This window comes from Amphibalanus amphitrite, unplaced genomic scaffold, assembly GCF_019059575.1.
Source record: "Amphibalanus amphitrite isolate SeventyFive unplaced genomic scaffold, NRLGWU_Aamphi_draft 000967F_arrow, whole genome shotgun sequence".
Classification (NCBI taxonomy): Eukaryota; Metazoa; Arthropoda; class Thecostraca; order Balanomorpha; family Balanidae; genus Amphibalanus; species Amphibalanus amphitrite.
Window position 1 is genome coordinate 91,095 of NW_024882461.1, and position 17,758 is coordinate 108,852.

At 49.5% G+C, this 17,758-nt stretch overlaps 1 protein-coding gene across 1 annotated transcript; it reads right to left on the reverse strand.

Annotated features, from left to right (window-relative positions):
* Window positions 1-15,272: 15,272 nt before the first annotated feature.
* On the reverse strand, window positions 15,273-17,542 carry LOC122368675 (zinc finger protein 467-like). The gene is made up of 2 exons (XM_043342849.1): window positions 17,066-17,542; window positions 15,273-15,744 (listed from the first exon to the last, which is right to left on the reverse strand). Exons 1-2 carry the CDS (start codon window positions 17,499-17,501, stop codon window positions 15,422-15,424), a joined length of 759 nt encoding a protein of 252 aa, XP_043198784.1. The 5' UTR covers window positions 17,502-17,542; the 3' UTR covers window positions 15,273-15,421.
* Between the last annotated feature and the right edge of the window lie 216 nt (window positions 17,543-17,758).

The following is a 17,758-nucleotide window of genomic DNA, read 5'->3' on the forward strand; positions in this document are numbered from 1 at the left end:
ATTTTTGCGATATCTCAAAAACGGCGGCGCGCAGCGCCGCCAAACTTTCAGTACCTTTTCTTACATCAATTTGACACGTTCCCTGAAAATTTGAGCGAAATCCGTCGGAAATTTTTTGAGAAATTGACGTTTTAGTGACGTCATGTTCGCCATTTTCGCCTCAAAAACGGCAAAAGTTCAAACGCCGCTAACATCTTCATTTTTAAAGGAATCAAGACGTAACAAAAAAGGTTATACGTAATTTTACTTTGTCTATCAAATGGCTATCTCGGTTTTTTGAAAATTTTGGATTTTGGCCTAATTTTTTTTAAAAAAACTGACTTTTTTGGGAAAATCATTATAAAATCCAAAATTTTGAGTCTATCGAAAAAAACGGAATATATGTCAGAGAAGTGGTCTATGTGCACCTACATACCAAATTTTAGAAGAATCGGTTCAAAAATGTGGGAGTTATTCAAAATTTTATGACGTCACGACACACAATTTTTTTGAAAAATGACTTTTTTGGAAGTTCTAGACCTCGTACGGAAACAAAAATAGCACCATTCGATTCGCGGTGAAAAACTGCATCAGATAGACACCTTTTTAGGCCTTAACAACCAACTTCAAAATTTGACCTCATTTGACCTGACCTTGACCTGACCTCGACCTGAAATTCATCCAGAGGTGGTCCATATCACTTATTGAGTGTGCCTATTGAATTCTATGAGTAGAATGACCCATAAAACATGTGTCGCACATGCCCTTTTCTATATTTTGTTTTTTGGTGACCTGACCTGACCTGACCTGACCTTGACCTTGACCTCTGAATGATATTGTATGCAACGAATATTGTCTTAGTAGCCTAAGAACACGTTTTGGGCGATCAGTCTCAGTCCATGACTCCATGCTTCGGCAACTACGGTGCAAGGCCGATACTGTAGAAACTTGCAATTTGTACCCTTGACCTGACCTTGACCTTGACCTCAAACTTTAAATTAAGTACATGTTTTTAGTAGTTCGTGATGAGAGCTTTCGATTGGCGTTTGAATTTTCCAAATCGGACCATTAGTTCGGGAGATAACAGGGGGGTAAAATTTACCCCCCCCCCCCCAGCCCCGCGCGTTCGGCTGGAGACCCCAGCCCCGCGCGGGTTAAAATAGTATCTTAATAAATATCAATTTTGAGTTTGAAAATCTGACTTTTGCCCGGGACCGTACTCACCGGTCCCTAACCATGTGCCAAGTTTGATCGCAATCGATCCAGCCATTCTCGAGATCTAGAAGCGACCGCTGCACGTGCGCACGTGCAACAGCATCCCAACCGTTGACATATGGATATGCATTGCCCGGGTGGGTGCCTTTGCCCACATGCCATGTTTCAGCACAATCGCTCCAGTAATTGCCGAGTTATTGTAATGGGAGCATTTGGTACGTGTACGTACCGTCATGCATCGAGAGTATCCTATGTTTGGTAGAAGGGATGCAACTACCCAACAAAATTACGTAAGTCAATCGTCCCAGTGCGGTGGTTGTTGAGACATAGACCTCTTAAAAAAGCTACTTCAGAGGAACAGCTTGAATTGAACGCCATTGAATTTTCACGTGGCACGTGCCACGACAGTCACCTGGATGCATCACAAGTAGTTGATTACGGGGGAAGGGATGTGGCTCCCATTAACCCGCGCCCCGTTGGGCTATTCAGCCATACGCGCCCTGCTGGGGGGGGGGGGGGGCAGATTCTGCCCCCCCCCCTGTCTAACTTCCGAACCGATGGTCGTAGAAAGACGGGGAAAACGGCAATCGAAAGCTCTCAACAAGGCGGATCTTAAGAGCTCAATTTTTTTGCTTTAGTAGGTCAGACGGGTCAGGTCAAGGTCAGGTCAAGGGTACAAAATGCAAGTTTCTACATTATCAGCCTTGCACCGTAGTCGCCGATGAATGTACTGAGACTGATTGCCCAAAACGTGTTCTTAGGCTACCAAGACAATATTCGTTGTATACAGTATCATTCGAAGGTCAAGGTCAAGGTCAGGTCAGGTCAGGTCAGGTCAGGTCACCAAAAACAAAATATAGAAAAGGGCATGTGCGACACATGTTTTATGGGTCATTTTATTCATAGAATTCAATAGGCACACTCAATAAGTGATATGTACCACATCTGGATAAATTTCAGGCCGAGGTCAGGGATCAAGGCCAGGTCAAGTGAGGTCAAATTTTGAAGTTGGTTGTTAAGGCCTAAAAAGGTGTCTATCTGATGCAGTTTGTCACGGCGAATCGAATGGTGCTATTTTTGTTTCCGTACGAGATCTAGAACTTCCAACGAATTCATTTTTCAAAAATTTTGTGTGCCGTGACGTCATAAAATTTTGAATAACTCCCACATTTTTGAACCGATTCTTCTAAAAATTGGTATGTAGGTGCACATATACCACTTCTCTGACATATACTCCGTTTTTTATACACTCAAAATTTTGAATTTTACAATTATTAAAAAAAACGTTTAAAAAAAATTGAGCCAAAATCCAAAATTTTCAAAAAACCGAGAAAGCCATTTGATAGACAAAGTAAAATCACGTATAACCTTTTTTGTTACGTCTTGATTCCTTTAATTCAAAACGAAGATGTTAGCGGTGTTTGAAATTTTGCCGTTTTTGATGCGAAAATGGCGAACATGACGTCATTTAAACGTCATTTTCTCAAAAAAATTCTGACGGATTTCGCTCATATTTTTAGGGAAGGTGTCAAATTTATGTATTATAAGGTACTGAAAGTTTGACGTCGCTGGCGTGACGCGTTTAGAAGTAATTGGCGAAAAACGGGAGGGGGGCAGATTCTGCCCCCCCCCCCAGCGGGGCGCGGGGCGAAATTTTTCACATGCAAAATGCGGAAACTAAGACTCCGAGGGCTATGTCTACCTACCTAGAAATGAAAGATAGGTATGTACAAATCCGTTTTTCATCGATGTAGAAATACAAATACAACACAGCTAAAAGAGCCCTACCCTTACCCCAGTCGGCGAGTTCCCCGAGAGCAGATTACCGCGGCGCCGACAGCACCGCAAATCACCGGCCTACCTGTCGGTACGGAGCGCGCGCGCGCGTGCCTGGGTGGTCTTCGCACCAGCGCCGCCGCCTCATATAAATAACGGGGTGCTGAAGCACTTTCATGCGCCATACATCTGCGGCGTGAAGCGGCCTGAAAGGCGCCGTTCTGGATTATCACTGAGCCATTGAGAGCGTCGTCGGTGGCGGCGCGTCGCTGAAGGGGTCGGACGCGGTGGTCGGCTCTAATGGGGCGCGCCGTGACGACGGGGCGGCGGAGGAGGGATGGGTGGGACGGGGCAGCGCGAGCACAGCAGGGCGGATCGGGCAGCGATGGCGGGTGGGTGGGACAGGACAGCGCGGAGGGCTGGCAGGACGGGATGGGGCAGCAAGGGCGGACGGGGCGGCGGCGGTGAGGCGGGCTGCAGGGACAGGGCAGCGCGGCGGGCTGGCAGGACGGGATGGGACAGCAGGGCGGATGGGGCGGCGCAGGCGGGCTGGACGGGACAGCGAGGGTGCCGGGTGGATTGAGCAGTGAGAAATGAAATGGAGGAGTCGAATGGACGAAGCACTGGGCAGACAGGGCATTCGGACAATGAGCAGCAGATATGACTAGCAATTAGCAAATCGCCGATTGTGCTTACATATGTCTTTGAATCCGGACCTATGATGTTCTGCAGAATATGATGCAACTAAAAAAAAAGTTATAGTAATAAATCATTTTTGACCTTTTCATGCCGAACAAGGCACTTCATGCGTTTTGAAGGATGTTGACAGGAGCTGATGAAACACTTTGCCGACTGACAGTTGGCCTCTCGGCAGTGACGGTGCGGTCCGCCGCCCACACAGGTCTGTTCCACCCTGACCCGGAGCTAGTGTCGGTCCCCATGACATCCCTGGGTACATAGTACATACCTCGGACCACCGGGGATGTCACTCGGTGTCGGGAAGCCGCGCCATGAACATGCCCCGATCGGCTCTGTGCCTGCTGGTGCTCGCCACCCTCGCTGTCGCCTCCAAGAAGAACGCCTGCTTCTCACCGGGACTCCACAGATACTTCAAAGATGGCGACAAGTGGACCGAGCCCGGCTGCACGCAGGGTCAGTGCGACAAGGGGAAGGTCTCTTTTCTCGGCTGTCCTCAGGTCCTTCCTCCACCGGGATGTCGGGTAGCACCAGGTCGTCCGTTCGCCCCGTACCCCGACTGCTGCTACACAATCGTCTGTCCAAAGGAAGACTCACGGTGCTTCTCCAAGGCGACAGGGATATTTTACAAAGACGGCGACTCGTGGACAGATCCCCCGTGCCGTCGTGTTAGGTGCGTCAAGGGTAAGAAGGTTGTTGAATCCTGTCTGCGGCTGGCGGCATCCAACATCAGATGCAAACTGGGCATGAGCAAACGGGGAAAATCAGGCAAGCCGTATCCGCTGTGCTGTCCCACTTACTCAACCGCCTGTCTCGAACACGGACAATGCCTCTCAGAAACTAGGGGACTCGTCAAGAATGGTACTACTTGGACTGAACCAAACTGCATCGGAGCTTCATGCATAAACGGCAAAATTCATAAAATAGATTGCCCTCGTCTCATTCATCCGCCACCGGACTCTCCATGCAGGATAGAGGCAGGTGACCCCAAGGCGCCGTACCCTGGCTGTTGTATGCGGGGCGTTTGCGACTGAGATCCATGCTTCTCAAAGGTGATGAACAAGGAATTCGAACACGGCGAAAAGTGGGACGAGCCGGGGTGTGTCCATGCTCTGTGTTTCAATGGGCGAATTAAGAGGGAGGTGCAATGTGCAGCGTCGGCAAAGGTGAAAAGCGAAGTGTAAGTGAGGATCGGCCTGTTACGTTTTTTTTTTAATGGAATCGAAATAACACGTTAGGATACTACTGACTTACTAAATATATTCAATATCTAATTCTACGTAACACACAACACGAGTTTAAATGCAACGCAGAAACTTCGCTCTCCTATTTTCAACTTAAAGTTTTCGTGGCTCCTGTTTTCTCAATCGCCTATGAAGCTAATCGCCCATCGTCAGAGAGTTTTCCATTCATTTAGCACGTCCACGCTGAATGGCATTGTGGTAGGTAATCAATTCACGAGACTACTCTCAGAAGTAGGTATCATAAAATAACTTCAACCAGTTCGATATTTCTGTTCGGATCCGATCACGTTCAAGGTTTGAGCGACGCTGGATTGATTGCGAGAGCGAGAGAGAGAGAGAGAGAGAGAGAGAGAGAGAGAGAGAGAGAGAGAGAGAGAGAGAGAGAGAGAGAGAGAGAGAGAGAGAGAGAGAGAGAGAGAGAGAGATTAGAGCTTAATCCGCGCCCCGCTGGGGTCTGCCGACCAACGCGTCCTGCTGGGGGGGGGGACCAAATTGCCCCCCCCCCCTCCTAAGATCTCGAGAACCACGCAACATAGCGACAAGTGGCAAACGGTGCTGGATAGCCCCATCAGAGAACTACCTTGTGACCCAATTTCGTTGACCTAGGTCAATCCGATGACGTCACAGGTCAGGTCAAATGTGGAATTTTCACCGTTTACAGGCATTTCAAGAAATGCGTTGTACAATCGAGTAAAATGCATTTCATTGAAAATCATCGATGGGGAAATGTTCGTCAAACACATATTCTGCTATTTGAGGTCACTGATACCAGGTCAGGTCACAGAGGTCAGGTCATTGAGGGTCACAATATGAAAATATCATGTGATGCATGTTTGATGGTCCATTTTATATGCCAAATACGATTATGTGAGTCAGGCAGCCTTTGGGGTCAGTTTAGATTATGTTCCGGTGAAGGTCAGGTCAAGGTCAGGTCAAGGTCAGGTCAAATTAGGTCAAATTTCAAAGTTGATATTTTGCATAAAATGGGTATCGATTCGATGCAGCTCGTCACAGGGAGTTCAATGGTGGTTTTTGTTTTGCGCTACATGGTCTAGAATTGCTAAAAATTGAGTTTAAAAATATGACGTCATCAATTTTGAACAGTTTTTTTCGCTATAACTTGGCCAAAAAAAGGAGGTATCGATCTAAAATTTGCTATTTATATAGAAAACGTAGGTACTATCACATATATTCCAGGTTTTTCGAAATTCGGGAAAATTTAGGGATTTTTTTTAGTTTTTCTAAAAAATCAATTTTTTGAATGTTTTGGGGTCAAAATCCAAAAGCTTTGAAAATCCGAGATAGCAGTTTTGTAGCGCTGTGTTTTGTCTGCATGACAATATAAAAAACTTTGAAATTGCTTGGTAACTGTAGCTTTTGTGAGCGTTTCAAGATTTCATGTTTTTTTTCTCATCTTTGCTCGAACATGACCTCAGTTTGACCTCAATAACTCCTGACCTAAGGTGACCTAAGACTTGTGATTTGGTGTGAAGGTGTCAAATTGATGCCCAAAAAGGTACTGAAAAATTGGCGGCGCTGCGCGTTGCCGTTTTCTTGCTATTTAGGAAAAACCACAGGGGAGGCCAAATTGCCCACCCCCAGCGGGGCGAGGGTTAAGAATTAATATCTATAATATCTAGCTATCTAGATAATATCTATTAATATTATAGATATCCAGCAATGCTATGAAGGCAACAGGTAGGTATTTAGAAGTCTTCCAACTCATCGGTTATTTACAAACCCGACTACCTGTTGCGTTGCTCATTTTTTATGGGTCATTTGAGCATTATTTTGACACACCTAGCGAATTTCCTAATTCCTGGCCACTAAATTGGTGCATTCTGCCATCCTCCTCGTTATTCCTTTTTTGCATTAGTATGTAGGTATTCTTTACTTAATCCTAAGCCGATGACATGATGGTCTCATTGATACTTTCAAGGATGTCAATTTTTTCATTTACATCTGTAGCCACAACAGTTATCGAGTAGGCATGTCGATTTGCTTCGCCTACCTATAAAAGCTTCGATATTGAACTTTTGACCTTCATGATATGAAAATGTGTCGCCTGCCAAGCTCCAGCCTCCATCAGAAGTAAAATATGTTGAGTAGAAGTGCCCCTACTAGCCTACCTATTTGTGACGTTCCTTATAGCCTCCCTCCTCTACCTAGCAGGGTCAACAGATGTCAGATGGGTGTTGCACGGCCAAGTATATTGCCGAGAACAAGCAAGTGAGCAGCATGCACCTGCAAACGAGCCATCCGTCAGGGTGAAGTTATGCGCGCTGGCAGGCAGGATCAGGCGGCAGCGAAATGCGGTCTAGCAGCCCTCGGACAGATATGCAGAGCACATGCGGAAAGACGATCACACGCACGCATGTACGGGCAGACACATAGAGCGCACGGATAGACGGGCACACACACATACGCGCATCCATATGCAATAAGCATGCAGACATGCAGGCATAGAACACGGAAGAACCATGACATAGGGGAGAGTGAGGTAATTTGGCCGTTTTTTTAGAAAACGATGTAACTAAAAATCGACAACACATTTCTGCATTTTCTCAACGCTGGCAGGTGTGGCATACATTTTACTTTCTTGGACAGTAAATTTGAAATGATAGACTAACTATTTATATTGAAATTGTGACGTATTACAAAGGTCTGCAAGGCAGCCAAATTGCCCCACTAGCAGGGTTATTTGGCCGGGGGTGTGGGGCAATTTGGCCGGTGTTAGTTTGAGGCCATGAATTTTGTTATAGGCGAGTCAGCTTCACATTCAGCAATGACGTGTGTCCTACGACGCATTTGAAGCATTTTGGAGGTTGACTCAGCCGTCACAGTGGTCGAAAATAGTCAAAATAGCGGCTTTAGATGCGATGACAGTTTTTTACGAATAGCTTTTGAAGTAATCAAGATAGGCCAAAACTAAAAGTACCATCGTAATTCTCTCGTCATTCCACATCGAAACATGTATGTGTTGACCTCGAGAGGTCAAGGTCAAAGGTTGGTTTCAGGTCACTCTACCTCAGGTCGCTTGACCTCAAGGTTACGTGAGTTCAAGGTCATCATGTATATCACTCGATGCGCCTTGACGAGCTGAACACAATGAGACCATTTGCGCGGCTGTATCTTTTTTCTGTAAGTATTTATTAGCAAACAAGCGTTAGGTAACCTTTGATGACGTCACATGCCCTTAAAGCTGTCCAATAGGAAATATGGCATCAAGGTAGTCAAACTTGGTCATGAATTATGTCCCTTATGGTATAATTGACCATGACAACTCGGCTGTTCCAGCATAGTGACTCTGAGCGCACCGGCCAAGTTGCCCCGCTAGTCCCGGCCAAATAACCCCACATTGCCATTCTGAGAATTTTTGTCTATAAAGTCGTCATGGCTGTACAGAACTAAATGAAATTGCTCTTGGAACCGCTGAACACCTTCAAAAATGGCGCTATAATGTTGGAATTCGTTTACAGCCCAAATACTACACGTTACACAAATTTTTAAAGGGAAGTAAAAGTTACCATTTTCTAACGAAATTCACCTTTTATTAATTTTGAATAAAACTAAGAGGTGGAAAGTTTTGACATTTGTTCTCAAGTTAGTTCTGCCGATGACAAATGAATAGAGACTAAAGTTATTTCATTCATTTTTGTCAGCTTTCGTACAGGTGGGGGCGGCCAATTTACACCACCGGCCAAATTACCCCACTCTCCCCTATTGGCTATGCGGCTAGTCTTTTAGTCAGTCTCCGAAGACGAGTCCATAGACTGCGAACTGGTCACAGTTGTGGGACACAGGGACATAGTTAGGCAGTCGCAGACGAACAGGCACGAGCGAACACACTGAATGGCTCCGCCTCCCGCGGCGGCGTCCGCCATCAATCTACTGCCGCCACTGCGCCGCATTTGTCGCCGCCACAATAACGGCGGCGGCGGCGGCGCGGGGCGGCGATCGCGCCGCATACGCCGCGGCCGGTGCGCGGAATGCAGCGCCGTCGCCGTCCGGGATGACACTGTTGATTTCCGCTGTATCAGGTGGGAGCGGGCGCGGGGAGCGCGCGGCGGGGCGCCGTCTGTGATGGGACGGCTGTGAATGGCCCGGCAGCGCGCTCCCTGCCCACCCGGGCCGGCGCATTGTCTGCTGAGGTGACCGTATGGTGACGAGGTGTCTCCTCTGGTCCCCCGGCCCAGGCCGCCCACGGCCACCCCTCGGCACAGCACGGGGTGAGTGGGGAGTCAAGGGGGAGGTAATGAGCTCAGGGGCCGTCACGCCCGACACCCAGGTGACTTGCCCTTTTTGAATAAATAAAGAAAGAATGGATAGTTAAAAACGGTAGCGTAGTCTGTAGGACAGGCTTCATAGGTCTGGTAAAACACTGAAGACTCGACGTTCTATCCCTCTATGTATTGTCTAATGTCTATGTATCCTGGCGGGATGACCTTGCAGGCGATCTCAGATCTGGGGTTGATGCAGGGTCGGAGTCGGTTTGGTAGCCGGAGCCGGAGTCGGAGTTGTAGTCACCGAAAACCCATCGACACCGCAGCTGTTGATACAAAATCAACAGGACATTTTGTAGCCCTGCTAATTCTACACCTTTTTGATTTCCCCCAACGGGACGCATGTAACGTAATAACCGTAGAGGTGCTTGTATAACTTTCATTGACCCAACCGTTTTGAAACATCTTCATCAAACTTACTGAACCATAGACCACGATATTTGTATATACATATAGGGCTCTATGACTGAACGGATCCATTAAATGTGTTTCCAAATTTGTTTATCCAAATAGTCTGAATAAAATGCCAAACAGGGCTGCTCTGAAAGGGGATAGGATTCTGTTTTCTGAGTCATAGGCGACGGAACGGAGGGGGGGGGGGCACCGGGGCACCGTGCCCCCCTTGATTTTGCCATTTTAACATTAGTCCTATGGGCGTTGCATTGAAAGAATGGGACGAAAAGTCGGCGGTGCACCCCACCCCCTTAATTGAAGGTGTTCCGCCGCTACTGTTCTGAGTCGATCAGAGATAGAGTCTGATTTAAGTCTAACGACGCTCTAAAGATTTGCTCTAGACGAGGATAACTCGCAGTCAGTGATAGTGGTCTCATTAACCCTCGCCCTGGCAGGGCATTTTTCATGACACTGGGGGGGGTCGATGCGACCCCCCCTCGCGATTGGCTCCTATGGCACTTAGAAACACCAAATTTGGTAGGTAGGTGGGCCCCCTGGAGTTCTCGCCGCTGTGCAAATTTGGTTGCTATAGGTCGATATTTAGGGGGGTTTTGGGGGTATAAATGTAAAAATTTCGCTAAAAACAGGTCAAAAGTTTTTCGCTTATAACTTTTGATCTAATTAAGATAGAGCAAACAGAAAAGCACCAGTGAACTCAGCACGTCAAGGCGCGTCGAATGTTATACTTTTTAGCTTGCTTAAGTGTACTTAAGTTTTTCTTAAATTTTAAGTAAACTTAAATTAATAAATTAAGTTCAAGTTAACCAAATTGCATCATATCGCATATCATTCGATTCGGCTGATCACCAGGAACACAATGATACCATTTTTTAAGCTCTAGCGTCATTATGTGCCAAGTTATTGGCAAAAATGTCATTTGACCTCAGTTGACCTCATTTGACCTGATCCATGGATAATTACACCAAACAAAGAAGCACCAAGTGACCTGCTGTTAAGTACTGTGGTTTCAAAGTACAAAAGTGATAGAACGAAGCAGATATCTCCAGTATTTTCCGAATTTAGTATTTTCCCATAGGCTTAACATTACGACGTAATGACCTCTAACCAGGGGCGGATCCAAGGGGGGGGTCACATGGGTCATGCCCCCCCTTGAGGCCCGGGGGCCCAAAGACCTGCCAGGGGCACCACCGGCCTATCAGGGGTATCACAGTCCTGACAGGGGCACCACAGGACCGCCAGGAGCACCACAGGCCTAGCAGGGACACCACGGGCCTGGTGCCCCTGGGCCCTGACAGGACTGTAACGCCCCTGACAAGCCTGAAGTGTCCCCGGTAGGCACGTGGTGCCCCTGACAGGCCTGAGGCGCCCCTGCAAGGGCGGTGGTGCCCCTGGCAGGCCTGTGGTGTCCATGGCAGGCCTGTGGTGCCCTTGCTAGGCCTCTGGTGCCCCTGACAGGCTTGTAATGCCCCTGGAAGGACTGTGGTGCCCCTGGGCCCTGACAAGCCTGAGGTGCCCCTGACAGGCCAGTGGTGCCCTTGCTAGGCCTGTGGTGCCCCTGGCAGGCCTCTGGTGCCCCTGACAGGCTTGCGGTGCCCTTGGAAGGACTGTGGTGTCCCTGGGCCCTGACAAGCCTGAGGTGTCCCTGACAGGCCCGTGGTGCCCTTGTTAGGCCTGTGGTGCCCCTGGCAGGCCTCTGGTGCCCTTGCTAGGCCGCTGGTGCCCCTGGCAGGCCTCTGGTGCCCTTGCTAGGCCGCTGGTACCCCTGCGCCCGGAGAGGACTGGTGCCCCTGAAAAGTCTGAAGTGCCCCTCGGCAGGCCCGTGGTGCCCCTGACAGGCCCAAGGTGCCCCTGCGAGGCCGGTGGTGCCCCTGGCAGACCTCTGGTGCCCCTGGCAGGTCTGTGGTGCCCCTGGCAGGTCTGTGGCGCCCCTGGCAGACCTGTGTTGACTGGTGCCCCTGCTAGGTCGCTGGTGCCCCTCACAGACCTGTGGTGCCCCTGGGCCTTGACAAGCCTGAGATGCCTGGCTATGACAGGCTCGTGGTGCCCCTTATACACCAGTGGTGCCCTTGCTAGGCCTGTAGTGCCCCTGGCAGGCCTCTGGTGCCCCTGCTACCCCTGCGCCCGGAGAGGACTATGGTGCCCCTGAAAAGCCTGAAGTGCCTCTCGACAGGCCCGTGGTGCCCCTGGGCCCTGACAGGCCCAAGTTACCCCTGCGAGGTCGGTGGTGCTCCTGGCAGACCTCTGGTGCCCCTTGCAGGTCTGTGGTGCCCCTGGCAGGCCTGTGTTGACTGGTGCCCCTGCTAGGCCGCTGGTGCCCCTCACAGGCCTGCGGTGCCCCTGGAAGGACTGTGGTGCCCCTGCCCCTAGGGGTGCTCATGGGCCCAACAGGTCCGTTGTGCCCCTGACAGGCCTGTCGTGTATACTTGCTAGACCTGTGGTGCCCCTACTTCCTGGCAGGCCTGTGGTGCCCCTGGCGGGCCTGTGGCGCCCCTACAAGGCCGTAGGTGCCCCTGAAAGGTTTGTGGTGTCCCTTAAAGGACTTTGGTGCCCCTGACAAGCCTGAAGTGTCAAGGACAGACCCTTTAGGACGCCAGGGTCAAGTTCGTCGGACTGACAACGATTTGCTTACCTGATAACGTTCCTGGTAAGTACTCACTACTCAGCGTCCACAACATATATACACATAGCCCGCGCCCCGTAGGGCTACCGGCGGACCCTACCACCCGTAGGGGGGGGGCCGTTTCGGCCCCCCCTAAGATCTCGGAAAGTTACCGGCCGATTTTCAAAATTCAAACGGCGTTTGATAGCCCTACCCGGGAACTACCTTGTGACCAAATTTCATTGACCTAGGTCAAACCGATGACGTCACAGGTCAGGTCAAAGGTCAGATTTTCACCGTTCACAGGCAATTCAAGAAATGTGCTGTGAAATTGAGTAAATTGGTAATTTATTGAAAACCATCGATGGTATATTGTTCGTCAAACACATACTTTGCTATCTGAGATCACTGATACCAGGTCAGGTCACAGCGAGGTCAGGTCACCGGGGGTCACAATATGAATGTGTCGTGTGATACATGTTTTATGGTCCATTTTACATGACAAATGCGATTATGTGGGTTAGGCAGCCTTTGGGGCCAGCCTAGGTCACGTTTTGGTGAAGGTCAGGTCAAGGTCAGGTCAAATTAGGTCAAATTTCAAAGTTGATATTTTTGCATAAAATGGGTATCCATTCGATGCAGCTCGTCACGGGGAGTCTAATGGTGGTCTTTGTTTTGCTCTACGAGTTCTAGAATTGCCAAAAATTGAGTTTGAAAATTTGACGTCATCATTTTTGAACAGTTTTTTCGCTATAACTTGGCCAAAAAACGAGGTATCGATCTGAAATTTGGTATGTAGATAGAAGACGGTAGGTACTACCACATATATTCCGGTTTTTTTCGAAACTCAAAAAAAACTTTTTGGATTTTTCGGCTAATATATCCAAAAAAATGCTTTTTTGATTTTTGGGGATCAAAACTCAAAAATTTCAAAAATCCGAGATAGCAGTTTTGTAGCCCTGTCAATTCTACACCTTTTATGTCTTGATCATTTTTTTGTATCTTCAAAGCTGTAGGCCTGACAGGTCTTCTCGCGAAGGTCTTTTTTCGGTCGAAAATGACAGAACATGACGTCACTCTGACGTCATTTGTGGCCAACCTATCACAGCCTCTGGAAAAAATTTTGGTCACAATGTGTAAAATTGATGCCCGGAGGGGTCCTGAAAGTTTGGTGGCGATATCTCCAGTCGTTTAGGAGATATCGACCGAAAAGGACAGGGGGGGGCCGTTTCGGCCCCCCCCCCTACGGGGCGCGGGATAGCATCTATGCACATAGCACATTCATATATACTTGCTTACAATTGGTAAATGTGGTTGTGGCTAAGAGTTAAGATACTGACTAAAAATAAAAAAAATAAAAAACTGAAAATGGGGGCACCACCAAAATGAAGTGGACGAAATCCGTTGAGTTTTTAATTTTGGGTATAGGTAGGGGCACCACTTCGATTCATGACCCTCCCCTTGGAGTTTTCCTGGATCCGCCCCTGCCTCTAACTGACCTCAGGTCAGTGACCTCAAAAAACCCGAACTACTTGTTATACAATTCGGTGAACTTAGCACATCCTGAAAGTTTGAAGGAAATCAGTCCAAAACTGTGAGTTGGACAGGTGCAAAAAGAAAATTGAAATTTGACCATGACCTTGTACCGGTTTTTCTGACCTGGTGACCTGACCCAAGGTCACCCGGACCTGAAATTTTCAGGTCATATATAAAAAGGTTGCCCCATAGGCTGTGCCAAATTTGGCGGCGCTGCGCGCCAATTTTTTTGGCGCCGCCGTTTTTACGCTATCTTCGAAAAACCTTGGGGGGGGGGGGCGTCGCATCGACCCCCCCCTGCCAGGGCGAGGGTTAAAGGACACAAAGTCGGTGACGGGGATGGACGTGCCCACTGCCCACCTTCATGCCTATGGGTCGTTTGACTTCAAATTATAGGGTCCTCCTCCTAGCCAATTGAGTTCGAAAATAACCGCATTAATTAAAAAGGATAAAGCACTCGCAAAAGATCACCTAAGGTCACAGCGTCACAGCTCCTTTGTATGTCATCAGAAGAATCGTCGCTGTCAATTATCAAACATTTGGCTAACTTACCCCAAAGTGGTGGCCTATGGCCTATAAATATCGGACCAACTTTTGCCGCGTATTTACCTAATCTGAGACGAATCCGCAAGGGCAGCCGTGAAAATCCGCTCATGTTCGCACCATTAGTACAGCGTATTCACCAACACAGCTCGCCTACAGCACGCTAAGTACCCCTTCTGCCCCCTGCCGGCCCTCCGGGCCCTCGCACTCCCCCGTCACCGCTCGCGGGCACTCACAGCACCCATGGTCGGCCGCCAGCACAACTGAAAGAGCCGCCGCCGCCGCCGTCGCCGTCATTTGTAAACGGATCCACTTCCACATGACTTCCGAGCGCGAATACGGCGCAGAGAGCAGCCGAGCCTCTCCTCTTACGGAGATGATTAATTCGGGCGGCGACGGCCATTGTGGCGCCGATCGACCGGAGAGCCATTGGCGGCGGCGACTTTGGCATTGTGCGGCGCGCCGCCGGCCGGCGTCGGCGCCAATTGATTTCGCCGATGATCTGTTAGGGCCTATTATAAACTGGGCCGGAGCCTCGGTCTCTCTGGGTCGGCATTAGTCGCGATTGAGAGTCGGATTGTGTCCCTTCGACAGGACAGACATGAGACGGTAAAATCGTGCCGGCGACCGTGGCACCCGTCTCCGCGGCGTGTGGACGGTCTTGTCCGATGGAGACGGGCTAAGTGAGAAACTGGTTTCATTGCAAATGTAACATTAAGATAGTAAATTGTGGTACATCACTTTTGCAGAATTTAAAACAAATGGGATATACAATCTACATGTTTTATATAGGCAGACAGTAAAGGGTAAGCTGAAAGGAGATACCCTTTTCATTCAAAAATCGCTTTGATGGTGTCCGATAAATTAGATATCATTTAACAGTTTTCTGTAGTAAAAATCACAGCTAGCTTCGACTTCGCTATAACTATATCATTTTCGTGTTGTGTTTGCTAGTCGAATTCCCAGATTGACTTACAGAAGCGTAACTCAAATTAAATAATATATTTTACAAATATCATATAAATCACAAAATAGAACTATTCGGCATGCGTTACATGCAATCACACGAGAACGACATGAGTTATCAAACTAAATAATCACTTCATATCGAGTCATAACTGACTGAATAGCAGTCATCACTGAAACAGTTTACGGGGATCGGTACCGTAACCAAACGGATACGGGGCCAGCACGGCGTGCATTTGTGACGTCACAGCGGCGTGCATTTGCGACGTCACGGCGGCATGGATTGGTGACGTCATCGATGCCAGTCCGGCGGCGTACAGGGGCGCCGCGTGGGTCCGCTGGTGTTTGTTGAGGTGGTCCTTGCGGCCGAACCGCTTGCCGCAGAGCTCACAGCCGAACGGCCGGTCGCCCGTGTGGATGCGCGTGTGTCGGGTGAGCTCCTCGTTCCGCGTGAACCGCTTGTGGCACGTCTCGCACTCAAACGGGCGCTCGCCTGCAGAAGAGAAGACATATTTGATTCATTTAATATATGCAGCTTCGAATATGCGCTTTTGCTTTATCTTCAAAATTAGCTCAAATGTTTGAATGGATGGGTTGTCAGAGCCAAAAGCCTACGCTAAGCAGCTTGTTGCTCACGCACTAATCTCTTCCGTTCGATCCGGCGATTCCGGCTTGCATCGGGAGAATTTATATGACAAAGTTTAGCGTGCCTATCAAAGCCGAACATGGTCCGTCGCACTCAGCTGCTTCAACTGACTGTGGCTGCTGACACCAATCGCAGACCATTCCCGTCAGGAGTCTCGTATTTTGATCGCAAGGGTGACTCCAACGATTAAATTAGGTGTTGTACATATAGCCAAAGCTATTTGGGGTGAACACAGGAGAACAAAGAGACTATTGTAAAAATCCTGAAGATTTTTCCGGGTGTACATAATCTCAGTAGAGACAATGAATGCACGGTCGCTAAATTTGTCGACATTGGCGGAATGCAAATATTTCTCATGTACATACTTATAAACATTAGACAACATACATGATTGATATTCATGGTTACCTACTTTCCAATATTCAAAATGTCTTATCCCAACTATTCCTCAAACAAACTCAACTAGAGAGACTGAGACACAGCCACCCCCATGCTCAGCTTGTTTGTCTAAAAGGGCCACTTGTGAAGCACCGGCTTTTGTGATGTAGTAGTTAAGTGCAACTAAGATGCTGACCGCTAACTTTTGCCCAATTTCAGATACTTTGTTGGGGTAGCCTCCGGGCTCCAGCGTCTTGGGGCTCCCACATCCCCAGCCCTTTTTTCCGTCTAATGGTTCATAACTTTTTGTTACAACGGCACGTTAAAATATAAGGTTATCGCGCCATTTTTTTTTTGGGGGGGGGGTGAGCTCAGACCTTCAAATATTCGGCTGTGAGCTGTGACATTTTGGTCTTGATATACCTTACCGAGGAATTAAAATAAGAATGCGTTTAAGGCGCTATGCATCAACATTACGCATTCCCCTGTACCCCATCTGCTCCCGTTTCCGCGTCCACTCATGCGTTCACCTCTTGGTCCACCACATACCTGTCGGACCGTCTGACCGTCAGTCCGTCTTCTTGAAGGCCTGCCCTTTCACTCTCCCGTCCGTCCGTCACGTTCCTGACCGCCCAGGCGCCCACCCTCGCCCGCCAGTCTATTTATCTGTCCGTCCTACCGTTCGTTCCGTCTTTAATCTTTTCTCATGTCGCCTATCGTTCTACCCTCCCGCCCACTCCCTCGCCTCCCGTCCGTCCCTCTGTGCCTCCTCTCTTTAATCCATCCGTACCTGTGTGTTTGCGGTAGTGCCCGGTCAGCTGACCCTTATTGGAGAAGGTCATCGGACACTTGGGACAGGGGAACTTCTTGTCGCGTCTCCGCTTGGTGGCGGCCTTTCGGGACTCTTCCTCCGCCAGCAGCTGAAGGGCGCTCCAGACGAGTGGCGGTGACGGGGCGCCGGACCGCAGCCAGCCGGACGAGGGCCACGCCGGGGGCCGCGGCGGTACCGACGACTGTCCGCTGTCCGCCGACTGTCCCGGCGACGGGGCCGTGTCCGCGGCGTGTGTCCGGTGCGCCGTGTCCGCCGCAGCCGCCGTGTCCGCGCTGGTGTCGGTGTCTCCGGTGTCCGCGGGAGGTTGTCGGAACTGGCTGTCGGCCGCCGGGGCCGTCGGGACCGGCGCCGTCTCGGCCCACGGTCGGAACAGGGCGGCACACATGGGTGGCATGCTGCGCGCGCCGCGCCGCCGTCGACACCGCACCCACCTGCCCCTCTGCTGCCGCGCCGACGACCGGACCAGCGATGGTGGCCGTCCACCAATCAGCGTCCGCGCCGGCCCGCCTGGACCAATCGGAGCGCGAGAGGAGGCGCCGGAGCTAATCAGTGTTACGGCGTCTGGCCATGGAGCCTGTCGGTCTGGACTTGGAGCAGCAAAATGCAATAAAGGTTTGTGTTGTTTCGATCCTGCATTATGGTGTTACAGTA

Excerpts from the sequence above, each read along its gene's own strand:
- LOC122368675 (XM_043342849.1), bottom strand. The coding sequence starts at position 17,501 with ATGCCACCCATGTGTGCCGCCCTGTTCCGACCGTGGGCCGAGACGGCG. Across the intron at positions 15,745-17,065 it reads GCACTACCGCAAACACACAG|GCGAGCGCCCGTTTGAGTGC; the intron begins GTACGGATGGAT and ends TCTCTTCTGCAG.